General features: G+C 44.0%; 1 protein-coding gene across 1 annotated transcript; it reads right to left on the reverse strand.

Moving 5' to 3' along the window:
- RHOA (ras homolog family member A) lies at window positions 1–23,709 on the reverse strand. The gene is made up of 5 exons (XM_032121095.1): window positions 23,590–23,709; window positions 6,348–6,505; window positions 3,506–3,626; window positions 2,139–2,269; window positions 1–1,267 (listed from the first exon to the last, which is right to left on the reverse strand). The coding sequence occupies exons 2-5, from the start codon at window positions 6,501–6,503 to the stop codon at window positions 1,094–1,096; spliced, it is 582 nt and encodes a 193-aa protein (XP_031976986.1). The 5' UTR covers window positions 6,504–6,505; window positions 23,590–23,709; the 3' UTR covers window positions 1–1,093.
- Between the last annotated feature and the right edge of the window lie 702 nt (window positions 23,710–24,411).

Here is a 24,411-nt window from a genome sequence, read left to right on the forward strand (position 1 = left end):
TACAGGGAGCTTAGAAAACTGCCTTTATTCTATTAGTTCTTGGAAAAATGAAAATACAGAAAGAGTTTAGTTGGCTGCAGAACAGCAAGAAGTTCACAGGTTAGGAGTCTGATCACTACATGGTAACCAAACTTACACAAAAAGTTTCTTTCTTTTTTTTTTAAAGTTTTGAAACTGGGTCCAGCAATGAATTTAAGGCAACTGAACAGTTCAGAAGCTTTGAGTGTGAGCAGGCTGTCTTTACTCATCCCTACAGCACGTCATGGAAAAAACTCCTCCTGGGTGTGCAGACCACTCAAATCATTCAAATGGGTCAGACTCTTACAAATGAACAGGGGAAGAGGATCAGCTGCTTTCCATCGGACTTTATTTTCAAATACAGTTTCTTAAAAAACCCAGAACACCTTAACGCAGAGGTTACAAGTAACAGTATTAGGAAATCCAATTATACAAAAAATACTACATCTAAGCTGGGGTAAATAGATTTATTTTTGGTAACATACATTTAAACTGGCACTAATTACACAGTAACTAAAAGGTAACTAACATGAAACCACAGAACCCTCACTTTTCCTTAGCTGAATGGGACTTGGTCATTTCAGAGTGATCACATTTTCGAACTAATGTTTTACACCAAGCCATGAAAATCAGATCTTCCTAAATGTGATAGCACTGAAGCTACGCTCGATTCCATACAGCCATGTAACGGTTGTACTCAATTAGAATAGGACGTTAGTTATAAAGTAGTTACAGACCAATCCTCTGTGTTGACAGCTTTTTCTCTTTCTAGAGAGAAGAAAGAAGATAGAGAATTGTCTTCAATTAGCGCCTGGCATATCCTGTGAGTGCAGAAAAGGTTTGTTAGAGGAATGTTGAGGTTAACCTTGGGTGCACAGATGAATTTGATGCAGATTGTTATAAAAATCATGGTTGGCTTCTAAATACTGGTAGCAAGATGACTCGATTTTTAAATCTCTTAAGTAAATTATAGATAATGAAAAAGGCCAGTAATCATACACTAAGATTAATAAACAGCACTTCAAAATTACTCAAGTGCAGGGTGCTGCTTTGGCCATCTTCCTCTGGCCACGCTTTATAAGAGAAGGCACCCGGACTTTTTCTTGCCACGCCGGGCTTGCAAAGCAGCTCTAGTGGCCATTTCAAACACCTCCCTCACACCGTCTTTGGTCTTTGCCGAACACTCCATGTACCCGAATGCACCAATGCGGTTTGCCATATCCCGGCCTTCCTCAGGTTTGACAGGCTCCTGGAACAGCACAAAAGCAACAGGTGAGAACAGCCCAAACCCACACCGCTCTTCCCCTTCCCACCCAGCTTCCCAACAAATGCAAAGGAATTTCTGGATTAAGTGCATGTAATGAATTGGTTAGTTAAAAATGCAATGCCAGAGGACACGATCAGTTTTTTGGTATCTCTGAGCTTGAAAGCTGCAAGACTTTTTGAAACTTGAGCAAGTGATTGCTTATTTCTGATGAAATATTTATGCAATTCTTTGCTACCATTGCAAAAAAGCCTATGAACAAATCCCCAAGTCAATGCCTCAGTCTTTGTACAAAACCCCCCAATGTTTATGCTACAGGTGCAAAACTTCCGGGACAGAGCAGAGCATCTGCAGTCCCATAGCCAAGCTGGGGGTTTCAGGCTCAAGCAGAAAATGAAACCTGGTGATATGCTCAGGAATGAGCAACAGCACCTGTGGTTATTACCCCAGAACACCCACCAATGAAAGTGTTTGCTGTCACATCCTGAACACACCAAACAGAAAACAGCTCCGGAGTGTGTGCACTGATGTGCTCATGTCTCCTCATCAATTCCTTTGTACCTCAGGGATCCATCTCTCCAGCAGTGAGAGAAGCTGACTGTAAGTAACCCAATACAGCCATTTGCATGGCTGAGGATGCCTTTTTCTAGAACTAAACCGCCAAATACGAGAACCCCCCACTCAGTTAAAGACAATAGATACTCCCTGGTGTCTGCCATGGGTTAGTGTTGATCACACAGCCCACAGAAACCAGCAGCCAGCTGTGGGTGCCTGTTTAATGCCTGTTTAATGCTCTGCTACAACCACCACACACTTCTGCCATTTATTTTAAGACTCTGAAGGGAACTGAACTTGCCTGCTTCATTTTGGCCAGCTCTCGTCTTGTGTGCTCGTCATTCCTCAGGTCCTTCTTGTTTCCTACCAAGATGATAGGCACGTTGGGGCAGAAATGCTTCACCTCTGGGGTCCACTTCTCTGGGATGTTTTCTGAAAAAAATAAATAGAGGCATAACTGTACAAAAACCCACTTCTGGGGAGAGTTTTATTTTAAAGCTTTTACACGCTGCCTGAGTCGTCATAGCTTGATAATCCACACTGATGCCCTTTTCTCTACTCTTCAGAAGGAAGTAAATAGACCTGTTCTGGTGTTACCAAAAAAGGAAAGCCTGTCTGTGGTAATTTGAAGGCTGAGGGACATATAACATCTTGGCTTCTCTCAGCAGCTACCTGACAAGAGTTAGCATAAGGGACTTCGAAGAACAGCATACAGAATTCTGGAGTAGAAACTTATGGAATATTTTGCTTCAAGAGAAACATTTTATTTATCTCCAGAAGCTAGAGATGGGCACAACACTGAAGCCTAAGTTTTAGCCTCACTTGTTCTTATAAAGCAACACAAAACAACCCCCCATAGCTCTCCCCTTACTGTAGCAGAAACATCCAACACATTAATTACAGATACACAGAAACAAAGGCTTGGGGTAAGTAATTTTCAATCTTCCATTTCTCCCTACATGCAGCAAATGAATTTGTTCTCGTACACCAGAAACCTCCTCCTCACATCCCTACATGACTTTATTTTTTTAGTGAAAGGAGGACTTGAGGGCTTTTGAAAGCAAAACCTTGACAAATTCTATACAGCAGGAAGTGCTGAACAGCCTAAAACATCTGGCTGTGCTTTCATAAGCTCTTAGACATTTGAGATTCACCAGTGGATGTACCTGCAGGCTGCATATCCCCTTTTTATCTTCATGAAATTCCATTCAGCTTTTGAAGAGACATTTGCTATTATGTATTATGGCATATTTTCTTGCTTGAAAGAACAACTTAGAAAAGGATTTTGAAGCCAGTTTTTGCACTACAGCCAAACCATCAATTCTGCAGCTGCACCTGGAGGGCTCAGGTGTGCTGGCCTCTAGATGCTGCACACCTGAAAAGCAGTTCACCACTCCCAGGGGCCCTGGCACTCAGATACTGCTGAACAGGAAGGGAGGAGAGGGAAGAGAATTTTCACTATCTGGGCAAACACAGAGTGCTGCTGCAGCTCTCGTGATGCTCAGCGTTGCTGGAGAATTCCTTAATGTCTGAAAACTACACACTCAAACCAGCACCAATTCTGAAACTAGGAAAGCTCCCAAGGGAAAATATATTCTACAGTGCAACTTCCAAGGGGAATATATTGATACACAGAAGTGGTTCTGACTCAGTTAGAGATCTACTTACCTAAACTATCAGGACTATCAATTGAAAAACACATAAGTATAACATCAGTATCTGGATAAGAAAGCGGTCTAAGTCGATCGTAGTCTTCCTGTCCTGCTGTATCCCACAAAGCCAACTCAACCTGAAAAATGAAGATAAAGAGTCAGTCAGATCACTAGGAAAGTTCTGATTCAGCAGCCAGGAACTCAACAGGAGTGAATAAAATATTTCAGTCAATACCACTCAAAAGGAGGAGACTACATGTTCTCCTGTGACAGGAGAACTATTAGGAATTTTACATTCTGTAACTCCAAAAATTAACTTATTGCTGCTTATGAGTCTTTTCTTTATACCTATGACCACTGTCAATTCTCTAAAAGGACATAAAAGCTACCAGCAGAAAAGACAGAAGAATTGAAGGGAATCAGCTCCAAAGGGCTGGGAAACTCTCTGACAAGCATCCCAGAAACACCAGTTTTCACTGAAAGTGGACTAGATATATGCTTTTTAGGATTATGCACATTTTCAATGGGTTTATAGCTGGAACCTGTAGTGACTAAGAAAGGTCAAGATTGTTCTTATTTGTGCACAAATTTAACCAAACTGATTTGTGTGTAAAGCTTCTTGTTACTAAGAAGGAAGTAAAGTACTTAATGTTCTCGGTATTTCTACTTTTGCTGGAGGTAGGGGAGAACACCCCAATAAGATTGTTTAAAACTGTAGAAGGAACAGCCAACATTTAAAACAAAGAACTTTCAAAACTGTCATCAAGCTCTTTAGGTATACGCTTGCTTGAGATTCTCTGATGAGTCTGCCTTCACATTGGAGTGGGTTCCTTCTTCTTTAAACTCTTACATTCAAAAATCCCAGGAAAAAAGTCCACAGCAGCTCAGATAAAGACAGATGGGCAGAACTGGAACCCAAACACGAGCCTGCGCGTGCAATGCAACTGTTTAAATTGTGAAGAGACAAAGCCGTAAGTTGCACACATATACAAAAATAATCTTCTGTATTTCAGTCAGAAATACTCCTTCTCTCAGAGTCACCTCTGCAGTTGCAAATGTGAATTCTGTGGCAAATGTTCATATTTTTGAAGAGATGTCTGTTGATGGTTCTGTCACATGACACTGGAACCAGCGCCTAGAAAACACATCTCCTACCATGTCTTTGTCTTTGCATGACTTCTGGACATTTCTGGTAATGCTTTTCTAGGAAGACAGAGGTAAGTGGCTGTCAAACAGAAGAGGCTTAAGTATGGCTCTCCTACAAACTTTTGTAATCAAATTTTCTGAAGACCAAGAGCTTGGGTAAAATATATCCTGTAGTTACAAAAATAAAATCAGCTGATACTGCTCAAGCTGCTCATGCTATTTTTCTTTAGGTACTGGCTGCATATAGCTGATAGGGCATGACTTCTTGTTCACTCATTCAGAGACGCAGAGATTCAGGCAGAAGGGAATGAGGAAGTTTGACTTGGTGACAAGAGAGAGAAATGGATATCATGCATATTTCAAACAATAGTCCTTAGAGTCTAAGATACAATATAGAAATTGTAGAACCTGTTACTTGGGGAAAAAACATGTCCTAATATTAGTCTAAAAGTAAATTTTTTTTTAATGATTCACATTATGGGAGAGAAAAGCTCTTTTTAGACTCAAAAAGCATGAACTATCATTACTAAATCCACAAATAACCCATCCCTGCAACAGCAGGAAATCAAATTTAACATCAAGTCCAAAACTAGCTCAAAACCCTCTTTTTCTCCAGTCAGGATTGAAAGTGAGCGATTTCAGTCTATCAGTCACTACATCTGAACTAGAATGGACTGAAAAATGTCTTGGCTGTACCTGAGCCCAGAGTAAAGGCAATGTCATAGCCAGGGACAAAACAGGGAAGTTGAGCACCCTCAGCACCAAAACCTGCCACATGCTTGACCTGCATTCCCATGGCAGAGTCAGCTCTGTGTGGTTACAGTACCAAAACAGACACAGGCCATGGCTGTCTGTCAGGGTTTGTAAATAGCTGAGCTTTCAGGGTGCAAAGTTCCTGATTTGTGTGCTTCTGCAGTATCCTGGAAAGTGACAATTTTGCACATCACCCAGCACGCTGCTGACAGAAGTGCAGAAGGCAACCTACCCAGGGATCAGCACCTACAGCTGCCCCTTGGAGCAGGTGTCTGGCACGTCTGGTAAACAAAAGGACTCAAGAGTCCCACTGATTAAAAACTGACTTTCAAACTTACTAAAATTAAAATGAAGTATTTTAATGATTAATTTACTGAAGTACAAACTAAAGATGAAGCTCAGTGAGCTGTGGCTACGCTTGGCTGCTAAGAACTGTGTTCCTTTAGACAAGCAGGACAGATGATGGTGATGGTACACTACAAAAATCAACCCCCTTGATCAACCTGTCTGTCATCTGTTCTCAGAAGGATGCTGCATGTTGCCAGGAATGGGTATGAAAAAAAAAACTCTCCAGGAATTAGTCTTTGTTAATTACAATACCAGGTCCCTATCAAAACAGGAACTCTGTTCCAAAGGCCAGTAGCCCCATGCCCTCAGCAGATTTGCATTGCTCCACCCGCTCCCAGCTGCTCCAACATTCTACTCGGACTGACTGCATGGCTTTTAGAACCTCAGCTTGTGTAAGGTTAGAAGCACCTTGTTAAACAGACACTGGATATGAGCACATTCTAGCAAGGCCAGTATTTTTTTCCACATAAACATACCTAATATTTAAAAATATATTTACAACATAAGCACTAAGCACATGTGCTAACCACATACTGAAGAAGTGTAGAGATTTCCATGCTATTCTGAACAAACACCAGCTCATTCTGGCTCTTAGAGAAGGGTTCACATACCTGCTTTCCATCCACTTCAATATCTGCTACATAATTTTCAAAGACAGTGGGAACATACACTTCAGGGAACTGGTCTTTGCTAAATACAATCAGCAGACAGGTCTTTCCACAGGCACCATCTCCCACTATAACCAGCTTTTTTCGAATGGCTGCCATAGCTGAAAAACAAAACGACAACTTGTTAATTCAACTGCTACAGCTTTTAACCGAGATGCTAATAATTAATAAACGCTTTTAAATTGACCTTTTAAACTGATTCTACATGTCCATTGGAGAGACAGACATATCTGGACTTGAGTGAGTTCAGATTCCCATCCTTTTAACAAAAAACACACCCCAGCACTAATCAACACACTGGTGAGCCCACTACGTGCAAGAATAATAGAGACGAGAGGAGATGGGCCTGGTTTAGCCCAGATTTATTGATCTGTTCTGAAGGCTGAGATAGGAGCACCCCGAGATAACGAGTAAATTAGCAGCACTGTCCCAGGGTACCCTCTCAGAAGTGTATTCCAGGTAATGGTATACAACATGCTTCAATTTAAGGGCAGTAACATTTTCCTATCACATTGAGCTGTCTTAACAACAAAATGCCAGTCAGCTGGACCGAGGAGCACCAACAGAAGGACCTTAAGGTAACCAGTTGCTCAGATTACAACCACCACTCTGCAAAGGATTTTGTCAAGACACATCTCACTCCTCAATCCACTTTCCTGGGCATCACCACTACCAGGTTAATAGAGCCTGCTGTCAGTTTGCAGTAAGTAAAGGGGGTACTTAGAAGTGGAGATGCCCATGGTGCTCCTCACAGATCTCTGCTGAGCAATGTATTGATCTGTATCAGGACCACACAAATCCGTGACCTGCTCAAAAGCATCTCTCGACTCAAAAAGACAGTACAAAAGCTTGAAAAGGTTTAGGGAAAGCCTGGAGTCAGGGTGGGGCGGAAGGAGATGGTTGTTTTGGATCTGGCAAAGCAAACAAAACCAGCATTATATATGTGCCTGCTCTCTTCTTTCTTTTCTCCAGGCATTTCTTTGTGACCAATGCAGGAACAAGCAAAAGATTTAGGGAGTGACCTGGCTACGAGGGAGTACAATGAGGACAGAACCATAACGACTTTCTTCTCCATAACAAAGGCACTCCAGGGGAAGCCGCTTAGTCATCCCATGAAGCTTCCTGGAAATGGAGCAAACAGCAACGCCACCACAATACCTATGACTGCATGACCAAAATACCACAGAGGGAGCACCCTGTGAGTTAATTTTTGCCATGACAAATCCAGAACAAAGTTCTACAAGGATGACCAGGGCTGCTGGCAAGGGGAGAAGGCCTCAAAGAAGCACAGGAGAGATTTAAAGGACACAGCAAAAGTATTTTATCCTTTTCACCTCTTCTCTTGCCTCATGAAATTAAGTAAAAAGGTAAAACTACCATCTAAAAGCAGACTTTGGTACTGTGAGGTGGTGAAGAAGCAGTGGATATTACAGAGAATCTGCACTTCTGCTCCAGGTACAGAGAAGAACCACTTCAACCCACCAAGCAGCAAGGGTCAAGGACAGCCTTGTCAGACACCTCTGCTCAAGTGATCCAAGTCCATCTCCAAAGTGAGTTTCTTTAACCTTGTAAATATGTATGTACACAAGTTAAAGTTATTTATCGTAGGGACTTGGGGTAATTTTTACATTTGTGGAAGGTTTTTAATGATCCAAGCTGTATAGAAGTTTTCTTTCTATAGTTTTAGATGGTTTTGAATACTTTCTAGCAATGGTAGTACTTGAATTTTACAGAACTGGTAATGATCTGTCCTCTGCACCAAGTCAAGATCAACGACTTGTTACTTCTATTTAATGTCAGCTTTGGCTAATCTGCCCTTCAAATCCTACAAAACCTCTGAAGTCATCTACTCTTGTGCTCCACAATACGTACTATGAGAAAACTTACCTTAATGTCTACCCTCACCCTTCTTTGATGTAATATAAGCCCATTACTGTTTATGCTGTTTGTCGTGGCCATAAGGAAATGGATTATTCCCTTTCCCCAGCGCAGTTGAGAATATATGCCTTCATTTAGTCATCAGGCAAAACAATGCCAGTTTATTCAAGCCTTCTCTGTAAATCATATTTCCTACATTTTCCCATTGCTCCCTTCTGGGCAGAGTCCAGTTGGCACAAATTTACCAAAGCCTGGAGCCCAAAAGCTGAATCCAGTATTTCTCCTAGGGCTCTATGAACAGTGCCCAAAGCTGAAGGATTAATTTCATTGATCTTCTGGGATACCCTGCTGCTTAAACACCAGTCTGGAATTGTGTGTCTTTTTCTTTCTTCTTCCCCTCCCCAGAACACAACACTGTTGATACAGTCAGCTTTTAATTCCTGATAGTTCACAGCCTTTTTTTCATTCTGATGGCTGTACAGTGAGTAGCTCTCTCTTCACACAGCTGAATATCCATTGCCAGGCTTTGATTTATCCTTACGCTGACTGATGTTTTATTCTACCTTCAGGTTCTAGCTCTGCCCTCCAGCTTAATCATAGTCTGTCAGATGCAAGTTTAATAGTAATGATTCCCAGATAATTATCTAGGCCATTGATGAAACTGCCCTGGAGACACAGTGGGCGGCTGCCGGAATGGGATAATCCATCCTTCCTTGCTATCCTCCCTCCTTCTCCCTTCTGTGCTAGTGGCTGGGACTGGCCCAGCCTTGAGTTACCTGCAATAGCACCCAGGGTAGGTGACCTTTGGGCATCACCTACGGGTAACTGTATTTTTCAATGGATTATCAGATCAACTCTTCCTTTACCTTCCTCTAAATACTTCCATCTCTCAGATTATTTTTTAAGTGTTCCTTGCCAGTTGAACTTTATGCTTTGGCCCTCTGCACACCTATGTCTAAGGTCTACAAAGAAACAACAATTGTGTAAAAACATCTCCAAACACATCATTTAATGCAGACCTTTCTACAAATCCTTCCCTAAAAAAGCTTGAAAATTTTATGGATGTGTATAAAAATTATTTCAGGAGCTTTATTTAATCTCCTCAGTATCTTTTTCCTGAGAAAAGCCCATCATGAAATTCTCTGCCTGAATGCTTCCTGAAATGTGTTGACATCATTTGGACCCAAGATGCCCTTCAGCAGCGTGTGCTCAACCACTTCCTTCCCACTGCTCAGGACCCGCCCCAGGAGGCTCTCCTGCTCAGAGTTCTGTGCAGGACAGTCACCAGGACACATCAAACCTGCCGAACTGTCCCTTCCATCTAGTACACTGAAAACCTAGGTAATTACAATTCCCTCATCACCAGCTTCTAGAGGATCCTTCTGGACTGTCACAAAAAGCATCAACCACATGATCATTTTTTTGGATGGATATGAGGACCCATGGCATCCTCATATTTTTTACTTTAGTTTCACCTTTTGCAGCATTACCACAGAACAACTCCTTCTAGAACAAGCGTGTTGTACAAAACTCAATTCAGGATGCAAAGATCACCACTTAAAATCTCCAATTTTCAGAAGCAGCCCAGATTATAAACGCTGGGTAGATATAGATGCCTCAGGATGTCAGCTCTGATCATTAGATAAGACGCCTCCATCCACCTCGGAAGAAAGTTACCAAACATCACAACCACTTCTTTCTACTTATCATTATCAAGGAACCACAGAATGGTTTGGATTGGAAGGGACCTTCAAGACCACATCCTTCCAACCCCCTGCCATGGGCAGGGACACCTTCCACTAGACCAGGTTGCTCAAAGCCTCATCTAACTTTGAACACTTCCTAATTTAGGAATTCCCTGAATTTCCTAATTTAGAGGATTCCGTGTACAGACCAGCATCTTTCACCTAGTTATTTTTAGCTAAAATAAATACATTCCTCTCCAGTGGGCAGCTGTAAGGGGTTGTCAGGTCTGGCAAAGATCCAGAAAAGCAACATCTTGGTAGCACAATAGAGAAAAAATGGCTTGTTAGAATGGAGTTACATCTTAATGGTGTGTGTCACAAGGACAACACTAACAGCATTCACAGCAGTCGGGTCTTTCTGCTGCATTCTGACATGCTCTGGTTTTCCTAAGTATTCTGAAACATGGAAATACATCAAATTTGTACCAGCAGTATGTGGGAATCAAAGCACTTTTCTGGCCTAAAGAGTTTCATTTAAGATGCACATTACACACAATTTAGTATTTGCTGCAGAACAGCTTTTCATCAGTGAGTACACGTCTACATTTAGAGCTAAAAAACCCCTATGAACTACTTGAGAGGGTATAACAGGCAGACCAAATCCAAGTACTACTACCTCACTGTAACTGAACACAAGTACTACACATTCATCCTTTTACACAGTGCATAGAGCAGGGAGAGTCCAATAAATCCAGAAAGCTGCTGGAACTGCATCACTGATGATGCATGCAGAACACTGAGCAAGAAACATTTTATCCCAGTTAGTGTAGCAGAATGGCTGCAGTGATCTTCTAGGAGAATCTGTGCTGTCTTCTGCAGCAAGGCAACAGATCTGCAATTTTCCCCACTCTTAAACGAACCACTCCTCCCACCTTTGCATTTATAGGATTCTCAAAACCAGCTAGTCTGCTAGATTCAAAGTGGAAACTCTCACAACACGACTCAAGTGACTCATCCGAATGGAAGAGATTCAATTATGACATTTCCTCAGCCTAGGCCAGTGTCTTTCACAGGTATTACAGGGGCTTTAGACATCATTTACTCAATCCCACTAACATCACAGGAGGTTACAACACAAGGAGCTCCTGTTTGCAGAGTTGCCACCCTAATACCCTTGTTACAGGAGGCTGCTGTTTCTAAGTGCGGTGACGCTCCAAGGCTCCAAGCCCTGCTTGTTAAGGGAATCCACCAAATACTCCAGAAGAATTAGAAATGGGGAAAATATTTTTTCCCGTGTTTTAAACATACTCCCCCCAAGTATTACTGTTTACTGCAAGGGAATTTGCCTCTTCAGCATGCTATTTATTTTTCCAGGGAACAAGTTTTCCAGTGCCTCCTCTCCTGCAGGTCCCAAGGCCACACAGCATGAGTGAGGATTGTGGACACACTGTTGACATTCTGAAGTTGGACAGGCTGGCAACAAACATGCCAGGTTTGTCTGTCTCACTCTGGATCTCATCCTGGAGAAGGTAATTGATGGAAGAAACAGCCCTTTACCATCACAAAGGTATCACAACTATATTTCATTTCAATTACCAATTAACTACTAGTAACTTTATGTTGCCTTCTATGCTATACAGGCAGCTCCTTTGCAAAATGCAGAATTTTGTAAAAAAAAAAAAAAATTCTGGATTATTGCATGTCAGCAAGAACTCAGCAGAAGCAGTTCAGAAGCAGTTCAGCATGCAGTAAGGATGCAAAATGCAGAATTTTGTAAAAAAAATAAATTCTGGATTATTGCACGTCAGCAAGAACTCAGCAGAAGCAGTTCAGAAGCAGTTCAGCATGCAGTAAGGATGCTGGGGGTGTGGGGGGGAACATCCTTTAAATACTTTCCCACCTCATCTTACTGAAGTCCTTAAAACCAAAATGTTGGAAGGTAAAGGTTTTGAAATCTTAGAAGGACTGCCTTGCTGCTGACTCCTCTAGACAGCACTGAAGCAGTTTGCTGCTGAGTGAATTACAGCCTGGCACTCTTCTCACTTGCTTCATTTCCCCCTCATTCAGTCAGCCCTGCCCTGGGCAGCAGAAGGAACAAGAGCCAGGCTAAAGGACCAGAAGAAGAAACCCTGCTCAAGTGTCCTCCAACCTGACCAGTGAGGCCCTGCCCTCTACCTACCACAGGGGAGAATTGACTTTGTCCCAGTCCCTCAACTGCCTCTGCCTCAGTACCTGCATTTACCCTTAAAATAGACTTTTGTTCAAGTCTGAGGGGGAGGAAGAAAAAAGTTTTCCCAAAGACTCCAGGGATGCAGAGGGGATGAGCAGGCTTTTCCCACAGTTGCCTTCTGGCCATCTAGCAAGATCTGGCATCAAAACTGAGAACTAGCAGAGCAATTTGGAGTCTGATCAGCCCCAAAGCAAACAGGTCTGATTTTAGGGCAGCTGCATACAGCCAGTGAAGAAAGAGACTGAACACAGAGCATCTGAGTGGGTGAAGCGGTCCAAAGACTATGACCAGGGAATGGGGAGGGGTCAGGCAAACAGGCCAGGAGGAGAATGGCAGAAGGATGTAACCACTCCTCTAGAACAGAATCCAGGCTTCCCACATCTCCCAACAGCAGGCAAGCATCTCAACCTCCTCCTCCTCCAAAGTCCCAAAGAAAATGCCAGCAACTATACATTCTGTAATCCTTTTTCGCTGCTCACTTCTCATTAGTGATAAACAATATCAGAAATACTGCAGCTTGCTGCTGAAATGCTAATCCTGCTACCTTAAATCAGCTTCCTTCAGCACATGTAAGCCAGTGTGTGCTATCATGCCATTTTTCCCCACATGACCAACACAGACAGGATGGCCCTGCTCTTACACAGCAATAGCTGTGAAGTAAGAGAAATTATGACCCCAATTCACCTCTTAGAGAAGCTACAAACTGGGAGGCCAACAGCCTTGGAACTGAAAGAAAAGTAAGAAAAAAATTAAGGAAAAACGTGATTCAATCACATAAAGGAGTCAGATACAACCCATGTTTCTGCTACAGGGTTCCTAAAGGATCCTGAAAGAAGTACATACCCCAAAACATGCTGCAAGTGACCACTTACTTATTATCTGAACTGATCTGTACAGCCACACTGACAGTAAAACCAGACACACTGTGAGCTCAGAGTCATCTGCCTTCTTGACACCATAAATGACCTCAAATCAAGCATTATTGGGGTGGAAGCTCAGTTCAATTCCAAACCACCGAAATAAAAACACTAAAAACGCGAATGTGGTCACCTCTATCAAGGGGACAGTCAACACATTTCACTGTAATGATTGAGATCTTCTTAATTCTGTGCAAGTTTGCTTGTGGACACTTGCACTCATGCACCAAAAAGCCACATTATTTAAAGTGTTGCTAACAAGGCCTTTGAGAAATAGTTATATTTATATTCCTTACTGCAGCCAATACATAAAGCAATTTGACAGTACTGCAAAATAGACCTATTTCTAACTTCAGCACTATGTGGGAGCAGTTGGTGAGAAAAAGCTATCTGCTGGGGTTTTTTGGGAGGGTTACATATGAAATCTAACACTTGAAAAAAGTTCCAAAGCTGGCAAAGCATAGGGCAGGCTACTGATGTTGCACGTTAAATTTAATCCACAGAGAAAATGGAAATTTTCTGTTGCAAGACTGAAGTACAATTGAAAAACTGACACAGAAGGTCAGCATAGTATCCAACGGGATTAAACACTGAACACAGGTCCTTTGGGAAGGTCTTTAGACAGGGCAAGCTGTGTGTTCAGCTTTCTGATAACAGTTCATTCAGTCTGTGTCAACCAGGCTCAAGTCTGGCATGTTTTACTAGTTTGGAAAAAGTGCCTTGCAAACAGAGCTCTACATTTCCAGAGCCAGCTTTAAATCAGGGGCAGCGTAGCTGTGTTCACCCCCAGCTAATAAACCTCCCCAGGTCTCAGCTAACTCCACAAATAACCAGCTCAAGCCTCTTTGTACCACATCACCAGAACTGGGAACAGGGTCAGCTTAACTGCATCAGGTCTTAGCAACATTGGTTGCCAGCCCCAGTGAACCCTTAATGACTGATGAATTTTTTACAGTCATTAAGAGTTATCCAAAAGTACACAATAGGTGTTTAATAGGCATGGGCATACAGTGCATCTTCGTTAAGGACACAGTGTGTTGTTTATGCTGTCTCTGCAATGGCTGTGATGGGGCAGAAGATTCCTCATGCAGTGTAAAGCCTGCCAGTGCAATGTTTTGGAGGAAACCTGAATCAGCCGTCAGCACTAGATCTGTGTTGAGTGTCATGCGGACACAGTATGTCTAATCCGAGATATCACGTGAAGTCTCAAAGCAGGATTCATCCTATCAAATTACAGTCTTTGCCCTTGCTTTCCTCTTCAGGAAAAATCCAGTATGACAACACACAATTCATCTTCCTCTCAGAGAAGAAAATTGTTTTGGATTCTAATAAATTTGCTTGATTTTTAACCACCGCAGGAAAGAGCAAAACGCTTTGCTTTGCTCTCCTTCCCTGTACAGAGCACCTGCCCATGCCTTTACAGGAATGATGCCTCAGCACTGCCAAGTGCTCCCAGGAACACATAAACTATCTTTTGTTAAAACACCCAAACCATGACCTGTGCAACCCTCTACACCCAGCACTGTGTCCCACAAGCAGCTCCAATACAGACACTGACCACTGGACCAACTTGTTCCTGCACCTAAACTTACACCTAGAGACTCACAGACCACCTGTAACTACAGGTCTACACACACGGAAATAGGTACATTGACTTAGGAGTTGGGTCTCTCCACCTTAGTGCCTGGCATTCTGGACAAGCTCAGGACTGGGGATTCTTGTGCTATGGGAGAAGAGGAAAAATGAACAAGAAGCTTCCCCCTGCATGCTCGCCAGCCTTCAGCTCAGGAGCTCCCTAGGTCAGATGTGGTTCCCATGAATTTGGTAACCTCAAATAGATTTCTCCTCCATGAGCTTGTCCAGACTCCCTTTGAACCCATGTAAACTTCCAGCACACACAACATCCTGTTGGAGGGAGTTCCCACAATTTAATTACACATTGTGTAAAGCCACTTCCTTCAAATTCAAGATTGTCCCTATTAGTTTCTTTTACTGCCTCCTAACTCCGAAATGGAAAGGGAGTGAACAATTTGCTTCCACTCACCCTTTTCCTGCTCCTCACTAACAACCTTTCCAGACTGAAGCATCCCAACACAGAGCTGGTTGGTTGGGTTTTTTTTAAATTACCTCTACACCTTTGACAGTAGTGACTGTCTATTCCTGGCATAAGGAGTAACAAAGTAGTAGAGGTGTCACGGTGAAGTGCGTCAGGCAGGAGGGCCCTTAAGAGCCAGCAGCACAGCACTGTGTACCTTTCCATCCCATACTGTCCATCACAGCTCCAAATGCCCCAGGGCTGCTGCAGCACAGCTCTACGAGCAGGAGCCTTAAATCCATCCACACAGTATCAGAGAACCACACCCTCAGCTGCGTTTCAAGTGCAAACAAGCCACAGCTTGGTCATTCCCCAGTAGTTTTCACCCCGTGCATTAACTCAAGTGCAGACCATCTTGACTTTAAAATAGGAATAACAGAGAATCCCATACCATGCTCCTCACTCCAGCAGTCAGTTACATTTTCTGCATTATGATGAGGTTTTTCTTGTCACTTCCTCACTTCTTCAGCCTCTGAAAACTTCCCATCGCTGGCATTTCGCATTTCTTCCAGGTGACCGCTAAGAAACAGCCCAAGAGTCCAACTCCTTCAACTCACTACACACAGACTCACTTGAGCCTCTACTTGCCTTTTACAGCTACCCTCTTTCTACTAAATTTAATATGAACCATATTGATTTTGTTCTGGCTTAGTTTCTCACTGAAAATGACATGCAATTACTGTCAAGTGCTAACTGAAGGCTAAGATGAACACTTGCACTTAAGAATCAAACTAAAACAATTAACACCACTTGTTTCTATATCCCCCAGTCCAGGCTGAGTGATACTGCCTTAATTCCTTCCTGAACGCTTTGTTACTTATTCCATTATTGTACCTGGGATTGATGTCTTAGTCTGATGGGATTATAATCATTAAGAGTGTCCTACTTCTCTTCATTATTACTGCATATTAGCATTCTTTCAAACTCAAACTGCTGCACTACGTAAAGAGCTTTCTGGAAAAAAAATTACATAAACCCTTTCCATTTTCAGGCCAGAGATCTTCAGAGCTAAGATATGTATCAAAACAGAGGTGTCAATTACCAAGTCTGGGCAGATTAGGTGTGCAATATCATTCAACCTTTTTTTTTTTTAACTTAATGAGATAATCAAAATACCTGATTACACAGAAGTTCCCTATGTATAGATAAATAACTGCCAAAAGATAGGAAACCAAGCCGAAGGAAATGCTCAGCACTCTCAGGAAAACACCCGTGGAACCTGCACAGCTCAACGTTCATAAATGACCTGAAAAAGCGAAGAAAAATAGCTATACAACAAAATTTACTGATGATGTCAAGATGTAGAGGTAATAAAGGCAAGGGCTAACTGTGATGGATTTCAGAACTTTAACAGGCTCTGTGCCTTGGCAATAAAATTTGAAAGAGAGAAATGTGAAGTGATATGCAACGTAAAAACCAGATTCCATTTCCTATATGAAATGATGGACTGGGAGCTGATCACTGCCACTCAAGGACAGTATTTAAAGGTTATATAGTTAATTCCTTTAAAATACCAGCACAATACTCCGAAGTGCTACAATTTTAAAGATTCCAGTACTAAGAACTAGGGGAAAAGGAACAAACCAGAAACCATTACAACGATGTCGGAATCCATCGCATGACTGCATCTTCTGATGTGTGCAGCTGTGATCCTCCCCATGTCAAAAGGCTATAAATGAACTGGAAATGACTCAGAGCAGGGTACATGGATGATTAAACTACACAACAGTGACCACATGAGGAACAACTATAGGAGAACTGGAAAAAGGACTGTCTGGAAGAGACGCAACCACAGAAGAAAATAACTGGATGCTTCTCTCAGACCCTAAGGAGAGGTGAGCAAAGCTGGGGCCTGAAACAAGGACAAGCGTACAGGGGATGAGCCAGCTCGAGAGCAAAGGCAGGCAGGCCTCCCAGCAGGACACATGGCAAGGCCTCACCATATTTCAACTTTTTAGACCCATAATTTCACAGTCATTTGAGCTCCTTTTTCCTCCCAGTTACTTTACATGATTTTGAGCCTCTGTTTTCTATTTTCTATGTTCAGTTACTGCTTTTCTCTTATTTCCTCTGTAAGGCTTTCCTGCACAGTTTTTTAAGAGTGAACAAAACAGATGCCTTCATTTCCCTTCCAAGCCAGGTTATTTAATTCAGATTCAACACTTGGTAGGAGAAAAATACTGCAAAAGAAGGTTCCTGAAAGATCTTTTTAAAGCATGTTTAAGTCAAAATTTTTAAAAACTAAACCAGCAATATGTGTGAGCAAAACTCTGTCTTAACACTGTCATCATGCATCCTGTTTTGTTAACACCAAACTTAGCAGGGTGCTCCTGATCAACTACCTGCAAAGTTCATCCCTATACTGTTCACCTCCCTATTGCTATATAATTAGTAAATGAACACCATTTCAGAACCCAGGGAAGAAGACTAATTTGAGCATTTCTCCCTTGTCTTCCTCTACCATGACAAGTCCCTCTCCAAGGCTGAAGGCAAAGTTTGGATTTTGGGGGCAGAAAGCAGGATTTTGTCCTCAGGATCTGTGGCTGCCATTGCTGTCCTTGGCCCTCATGGAACACTCTTGTTCGTTTGCTCCCACTGACTACATCTTTGCTATCTGTAGGCACAACGACTTACGAGAGTACTTCTCTTATGCAATACCGAGTCCCAAGATTACTTTGCACAAAATGAGATTAGGGCTTAATATTGAGGTAATTATAGTAGATCTTTGGATTTCCATGTGTGTGTAATCTGCAAACCACTGTGCATTTGGGCCAGATTTTTCTTGGTGTCCTCTCTTCCCAGATACCTCCTGCATGTCAGATGGGATGTGGGGCACCTCACACTGAGCAAGGCAGGCTTCTGCTTGGATGAGGTGGCTCTGTCTTCAGGCACTGGCAGTAAAACACATATGGACAAGAAAAACTAACACTAACTTTTCCAGACAACCATCTTCTTGTACCCACAACTGACACTCACCTGTGTTCCTTCCTCCTCTCCTCCCACCAGAAAGTGCACTGCTTCAGATCAAACACCAAGCAAGCCCAACACTGCCTGACACATGCAGGTGTCTTGGAGTAAAAGAAGGAGCAAATGCATTGACACCTCTGCAAGTGTATTTTCTCAGTTGCCAGCTTGGGGGTAATTATTTTTTTTTCATTCTTTGTGCCCAACAGCTCACTTGACAGTGTTCTCTCCTGTGATTTCATCTATTTGGTTCTGAAGCCACATAAATCGTTGTCATTCAAAGCACTCTGTGGTGCTGCATTCTGCGGTCTCAGTGCAGACTGAGGGAGAGGCACCATCACTTTTGATCTAGACCAGACTGTGCTTGGTCATGTCTTTGCCAAGAGAAAGAGTTCAAATCTTTTTAAGCACCCCTTGTATGGAATCCATTCCTTATCTCTGATCACTCTTTTCAGCCTCATCTTTGCTTTTCCAGTTGCAATGTATCTCAAAGCACATCTTTCTTTGTGCCAACCTACTGTAAACAGTGTGTTGAGGACTAAAGAGCCATGATGCTATTCCTCTGTTTTCCTTTTTTTATCCCTTTCCCAAAGCCCCTCATACAAACTCGTATGATCACTGTTGAACACTAAACTTCCATTTTCACTGAATTATGGCAAGCTTCCTTTTAAGTGGCAATAATTAACTTTAACACCATCAGTGCATAAACAAAGATTACCCCCTTCTTTGTATTTATCTGGAACAAATTTCATTTGGCATTTTGCTGCCTGTAATTCAGTGTCAGAAGGACAAGCTGCAATTCTTCCTAATCAGCTCTTGTCTTTTCTTCCCTTCCTCCTTAACACCTTTCTCACCAGATCATTTATGAATATGCTGAACAGTAGAGGTATAACAGAGATCCCTCTTCTTCTCTTGTCCCAAACCTCCCTTCTCTGTGCTTCTCAAGTCATTCAAAACCTCCAGCAGATATGAGCTGCACCATTTCCTCTGCAAAAGCCACACTGGCTTTCTGCTACTCTAAGTTGTTAGTCCAGCTGGTTAGCTTTTTTTTGTCTTTTATTTTTTAAAAAGGCACTGAACTGTGATATCCTGCTGAACTATCTTTAAGAACTGCTACCATGTAAATCCTCTTCTATTTCTCTGGCTTCAAGATATTGAGAAGTTACACAGCGTAATTAGTAATTTGGTCATTTCAGGCCCAAATTTCCTTTGGAACCCCTGGGCAAGCACCATCTGGTCTTGGCACCTCGTAACTCTATTTATCACTTTGCTCTATAAACTACTTTGCTGACAATTCAAGCAGAGACAAATCTTCCAATGAGTCCTGTTCTCAATAAAGAGAATATCTGGCACAGGGACCCTCTTTGGACTCCTGGACTCCTCCATGGGAAACAGGAATGCACATAAGTCATCTAACTTTCTACTCATGGCTTCATCACCAAATATTTCTTTCACTTCTTCATCTATTGGGTCTCCAAAATCCAGCACCTTTCTTGTTTCTGATGAACTTGGAAATTTTTTTTTCTTGCTATTAGTATGATGTTTCTCAGAGTCTCTCGGGCAGGTCCTTGTATTTTTCATTTAACTTGCCAGAGTTCACGTTCTTATTTACTTTTCTGGTCAGCTTCACGACTTAAACTTTCTGAAAGGCTGTATTCTTATTTCTAATACTTTCTTTATCCCAAACTGCATGCTCATTCTCATCTGTCAACATTCCACAGTATAATTTAAAATCCTCCCAACAACATTTTCAATTTCAAGTGCAGAAGCCTAGTTCTGCTGTGGTTTACATGGAACCCAGCCTTTCCAAACAGCTCTTGGACTGAGGTTCAAAAAATGAGCCAATTCACTTGGTCAGCACCCAGTCAAGATCCCACTGTGAGACGGCCTTCTCACTTCCCACAATTTCAACAGAGCAGACAGGAGGTGAAGAACAAAGAGCCACCAGGTGTAAAATATAAGAAAAATGAAATGCTAGCAAAGAATGCAAACAGAGAGAACTGGTACTTGGACAGCTGCTAGTTCTTTCAAACCACTGACACATATAAAGACAACCTTCCTTACAGCTGCGAAGACGAGGAGGAGGAATCTCTTTTTACACATCCACACCAGCGACCTGCTCCAAATGTGACAGTTCAGGCCAGGTGAGACAGAACTATTTATGGTTGCAAAGCACTGCTAATTAACTGAGCAAGAGACTGAATTGAGCCCTGTTTCTGATTAAAAAACAACAATAAAAAAGCAAGCAGAAAACCCACAACTGTCAGAGCCCGAGGAAGCAAAACCTCATATTTGGTGTACTGCCCAATTTTACTGGGTATACTTGTAACTCTCCATCTGTTCCTTTTACAAGGGACCTTGGTCATGAAGGGTGGTCAGAGAAAGCAAACTTTCTGATTAGTTTAATTAGATGATTCAGTTAGGATGGACTGGCTGTTAGTTGTGTGGATGGCAAATCTCTTAATTAAAAGGTGGTCTATAGATATCTTAGTTCAACTTTGATAGTCTCAAATGTCCTTCCCAAATGAAGATATGGTGATAGGAAAAGGACAGAAAAGAGGATGGACAGAGCAGTGTCACTCTACCAACTCCAATTAGCTTTTGGTACTATATTCACAGTTCAGAATGAGTGGTAACAGAGATCCCATCAAGACCAGAAGGCACCCAGACACCAAACAGTAGTTACTGTAAAAGCAGCAGTAACTTAACCAGTGTACCACAGACAGTATTTTGGGATATTTTTGCTTATTTTTGAGATTAACTGAAAAGGAATAAGCAACTACCTCTTTCTATTTAGCTACCCACTATTTATAGCAGGAGAGGAATTACACCAAGAGACGAGGAGCAGAGGATTTTCACCATGCATTGAGGTGTGTGCAGGTGCTTAGCTGTACACTGGGAATGAAGGTCAGCTGTCATTTGGTGCATTTATTTTGCACTGCACTGTTCTGTATTACAGAGTTTCACCCCTATTATGTGTTTTACTAGGACAAGCTCATCGTGGATTAATTTAATATTTCAAGGGCACACTGGTTGTGCTTTATCAACATGCTAACTTCCTCAAACTCACCCATTACACTTCTCCTCCACGTTAGTTCAAACTGCATTTAAAGACACATTGTAAGGCAACACAGCAGAACATGAGAGAGATGAGATTTAGTATTAAAGGCAAAAGATGGTGTCCGAGTGGAGGCTTGGAAAGAACCTGAGGATACCACAGCAGCAAGGAATAAAATATGAGAGAAACCGAGAAGGTACAACTGGCTAATGAAAAGGCAGCCAAGGTCAGAAATGTCTAGGGCAAAGCAGACCACAGACATGGTGTGAAGAAGAGCCCACAGGGTTCTGGGCAATGTAAATACATTGAGAGAAAAAGATTAAGTGTAAAAACCAGAAAAAACAAGAGTTACTGTAAGAAAAATGAGGAAAGATGATGATACTTCCAGGACCCCTCCAAAACGTTTCCATTTGGAATTTGCTTATCTGAAGAGCCATCACCAGTCCTACATCCTGGTGGCGGTTAAGATCATTTAGGATGTTTTTACTGTCAATTCCTGGCTCAGAGAACTCCCTGCCTCTGGCGCTCGGCTGCTGTGGCACTCGGCCAGAGCATGAGCTTGGTGAACGAGGAGGGATAACATGAGAGCTGCTCAGCTGAGCTCTGCCGTGACAGAATTTATTTTGCCTCTTGTATGAAGGTGCATTCATGTCTTGAAAAATTATTTTAAAAAACCCCATGTAGTCTAGTGTTAAATGATATACATCACCCATTCAAATTAATTTATGTCAAAGATTTATGGTGAATATGCTGTTAAACATTCCAGTGAACTAATTAAAGTGAAATAAGGCTAATGTTTTTCTTTTTTTAAACATGCAGCCTCGGTCCAAATCAGTGCCAGAATTAGACTCTGTATATTTGAACGAGAAATGCCAGTGCTGTGTGGCTGAAGACCTGGGTAAGGCCAGAACAGGACAGGAAGAAGGCACATATGTACCAGAAGAGCCTTCAACAGAAAGCAAATATTCTCACAAACCATCTTTTCAGGGAGGGAAAGACTTCATATTTCCATACTGGGAAAAAATCCCCAAATAAAGCCATCAGGGTCACAAACAACATTTAGGGTACTTAAAATTAACTTTTGAGATTTCTGAGATAAAAAGATTAACAGAAGTTTGCTTCTAGGAGAAGTTCACCATTTCGAAGTCACACAGATGGCAGAATTGACACTTAGGCTCAGCTCTGGGGGAAAAAAAAAGCAACAACAAACTTAACATTCCCCAGAAAGGTCTTAGGGTTTAATTTTCTCCAAATCCTGTATCACACAGAGAAATGGTGGGTGGGAACCACTGCTCATGAAGGCTTCCCTGCAACAAACAGGTGAACTGTACCAGGAGAGAAACAAAAGCTGGATATGAGGCAGCAACTAAAAACAAACAAACCCCCATTCCAGACACCTCTTAAAGGGATATCAAAGTAGTTATAGTATCATTCGGCTGAGAACAATACTTCATCCTGAGTGTCCATAATAACTAACTCTGCAAACCTCTAGGAGAAGTCTTTGGGTCTTACTCTTAAAACCCAAACACAACTGAAGTAGTCTGGAGGTTCCTCTCGCCCTCAAAGGAATGGGTTTCCTGGCAGGAAAGGTTTATGCAGGGGTAGTTTAACACCGGGCAGTTCTCAGCCCAGGTAAGGCTGTCGGGGCACAGGACTCCGGTCGTGTCAAACCACCCCCGGCGTTTCCCCGGCCTGCAGCAGCCGCCCCACCAAAAAAACAGCGCCCAAACTTTCCAGTTTCGCCCCAAAGGCCGATTCCTCCCCAAGCTAAAAGTTCAGCGGCGCACAAACCCTTGGCAACCCCTCCGGACGCGCCCCGGCACGGCCCCGTGTGCCGCGGAGAGCCCGGGACGACCCCCGGCTGCGACCCCCGGTGCGGGCGGGGCGCGGCCCCGGCGGGGGTGACGTCACACAACAGGCTGCCACTCACCGGGGCACCCCCGGTGCCGCCCGTGTCACCGCGCGGGCCCTGGGGGCAGCGCCGCCTCCGCCTCCTCCGCACCGCCCACGGCCGGGCGGCGGCACCGGGTCCCGGGCGGGGCGCGGGCGGCTCCCGCGGGGGAGCCCCGGGGCCGCGCCCCTCCCTCCCCTCCCCCGCTCCCGCGGCCCGGAAAAGGCTCCGTTACCGGCCCCGGGAACTCGCAGAGGGGCCGCCCGCCACCAGCCCTCCCTTTTCGTGCGCGGCGGTGGCGGCAAGAGGCCCGGCCGGGCCCGGCCGCCCCCGCCCGCAGGCCGCGGGCTCCCGGCGGGGGCGGGCGGGCCCCACCCGGCGACGGCGGCGGGAAGGGGGAAGGGAAGAAGAGAAGCCGGCGATCCGCCCCCCCGCGCCCCCCGATCGGTAGAGAGCCCCCCCGGTACCTGCGGCCTGCGCTGGTCCGGCTCCCGCCGCCTCCTGCTCCACAGGCCCGAGCGCGAGCGGCGGCGGCGGCGGAAACGGGCGGGGCGGGGCGGGCCGTGCGCGCTCCCAGCCCCGCGCGCGGCGCGCTCCTGAGCCGCCCCGCCCGGCCGCGCGCGGCCGCCCGCCCCGCGGCCAATCGGCGCGGCCGCGCGCGGGGGCTGCCGGGAAGGGCCGCTATAAAAGCGGCGGTGCTATTTACGCCGCGCGGGCTGGGAGCGGCGGGGCTGTGCTGTGGGGTTGGCGTTTGTGCCTCTGCCTCCTCTGGGGCGCTTTCTGCTGGCTCGGCCGGGAGCTGCTGGGCTCCCTGCGGCCCCATCAGTGCCTACTCCCTGGGGAGCTATCGATGCCGGGCACGGCCCCTCTGTACTAACTGGGGGAAAGGTGGCTGTGGTGGGAACTTAGATCGTGATGCCCCGTTTGCCTTTAGGCCGTTCAGTTCCTCCTTTCTTCTGGTAGAGTTATGCCTTGGGTCCTGTGCCTGGTTCTGGGCCCCTCAGTTCAGGAGGGGCATTGCGGTGCTGGAGTGGGTCCAGAGAGGGGCAGTGAAGCTAATGAAGGGTCTGGAGTGCAAGTCCTGTGAGGAGCAGCTGAGGGTGTTTAGCCTGGAGAGAAGGAGGCTCAGGGGTGACCTTGCCACTCTGCACAGCTACTGACAGAAAGTTGTAGCCAGGTGGGAATTGGCCTCTTCTGCCTGGTCACTGGCGGCAGGGTGAGAGGAGGTAGTCTTAAACTGCACCATGTTGGATATTAGCAAGAATTTCTTCACAGAAAGAATGGTTAGA

The sequence above is a fragment of the Corvus moneduloides genome, chromosome 11, assembly GCF_009650955.1.
Source record: "Corvus moneduloides isolate bCorMon1 chromosome 11, bCorMon1.pri, whole genome shotgun sequence".
NCBI classification, from domain to species: domain Eukaryota; kingdom Metazoa; phylum Chordata; class Aves; order Passeriformes; family Corvidae; genus Corvus; species Corvus moneduloides.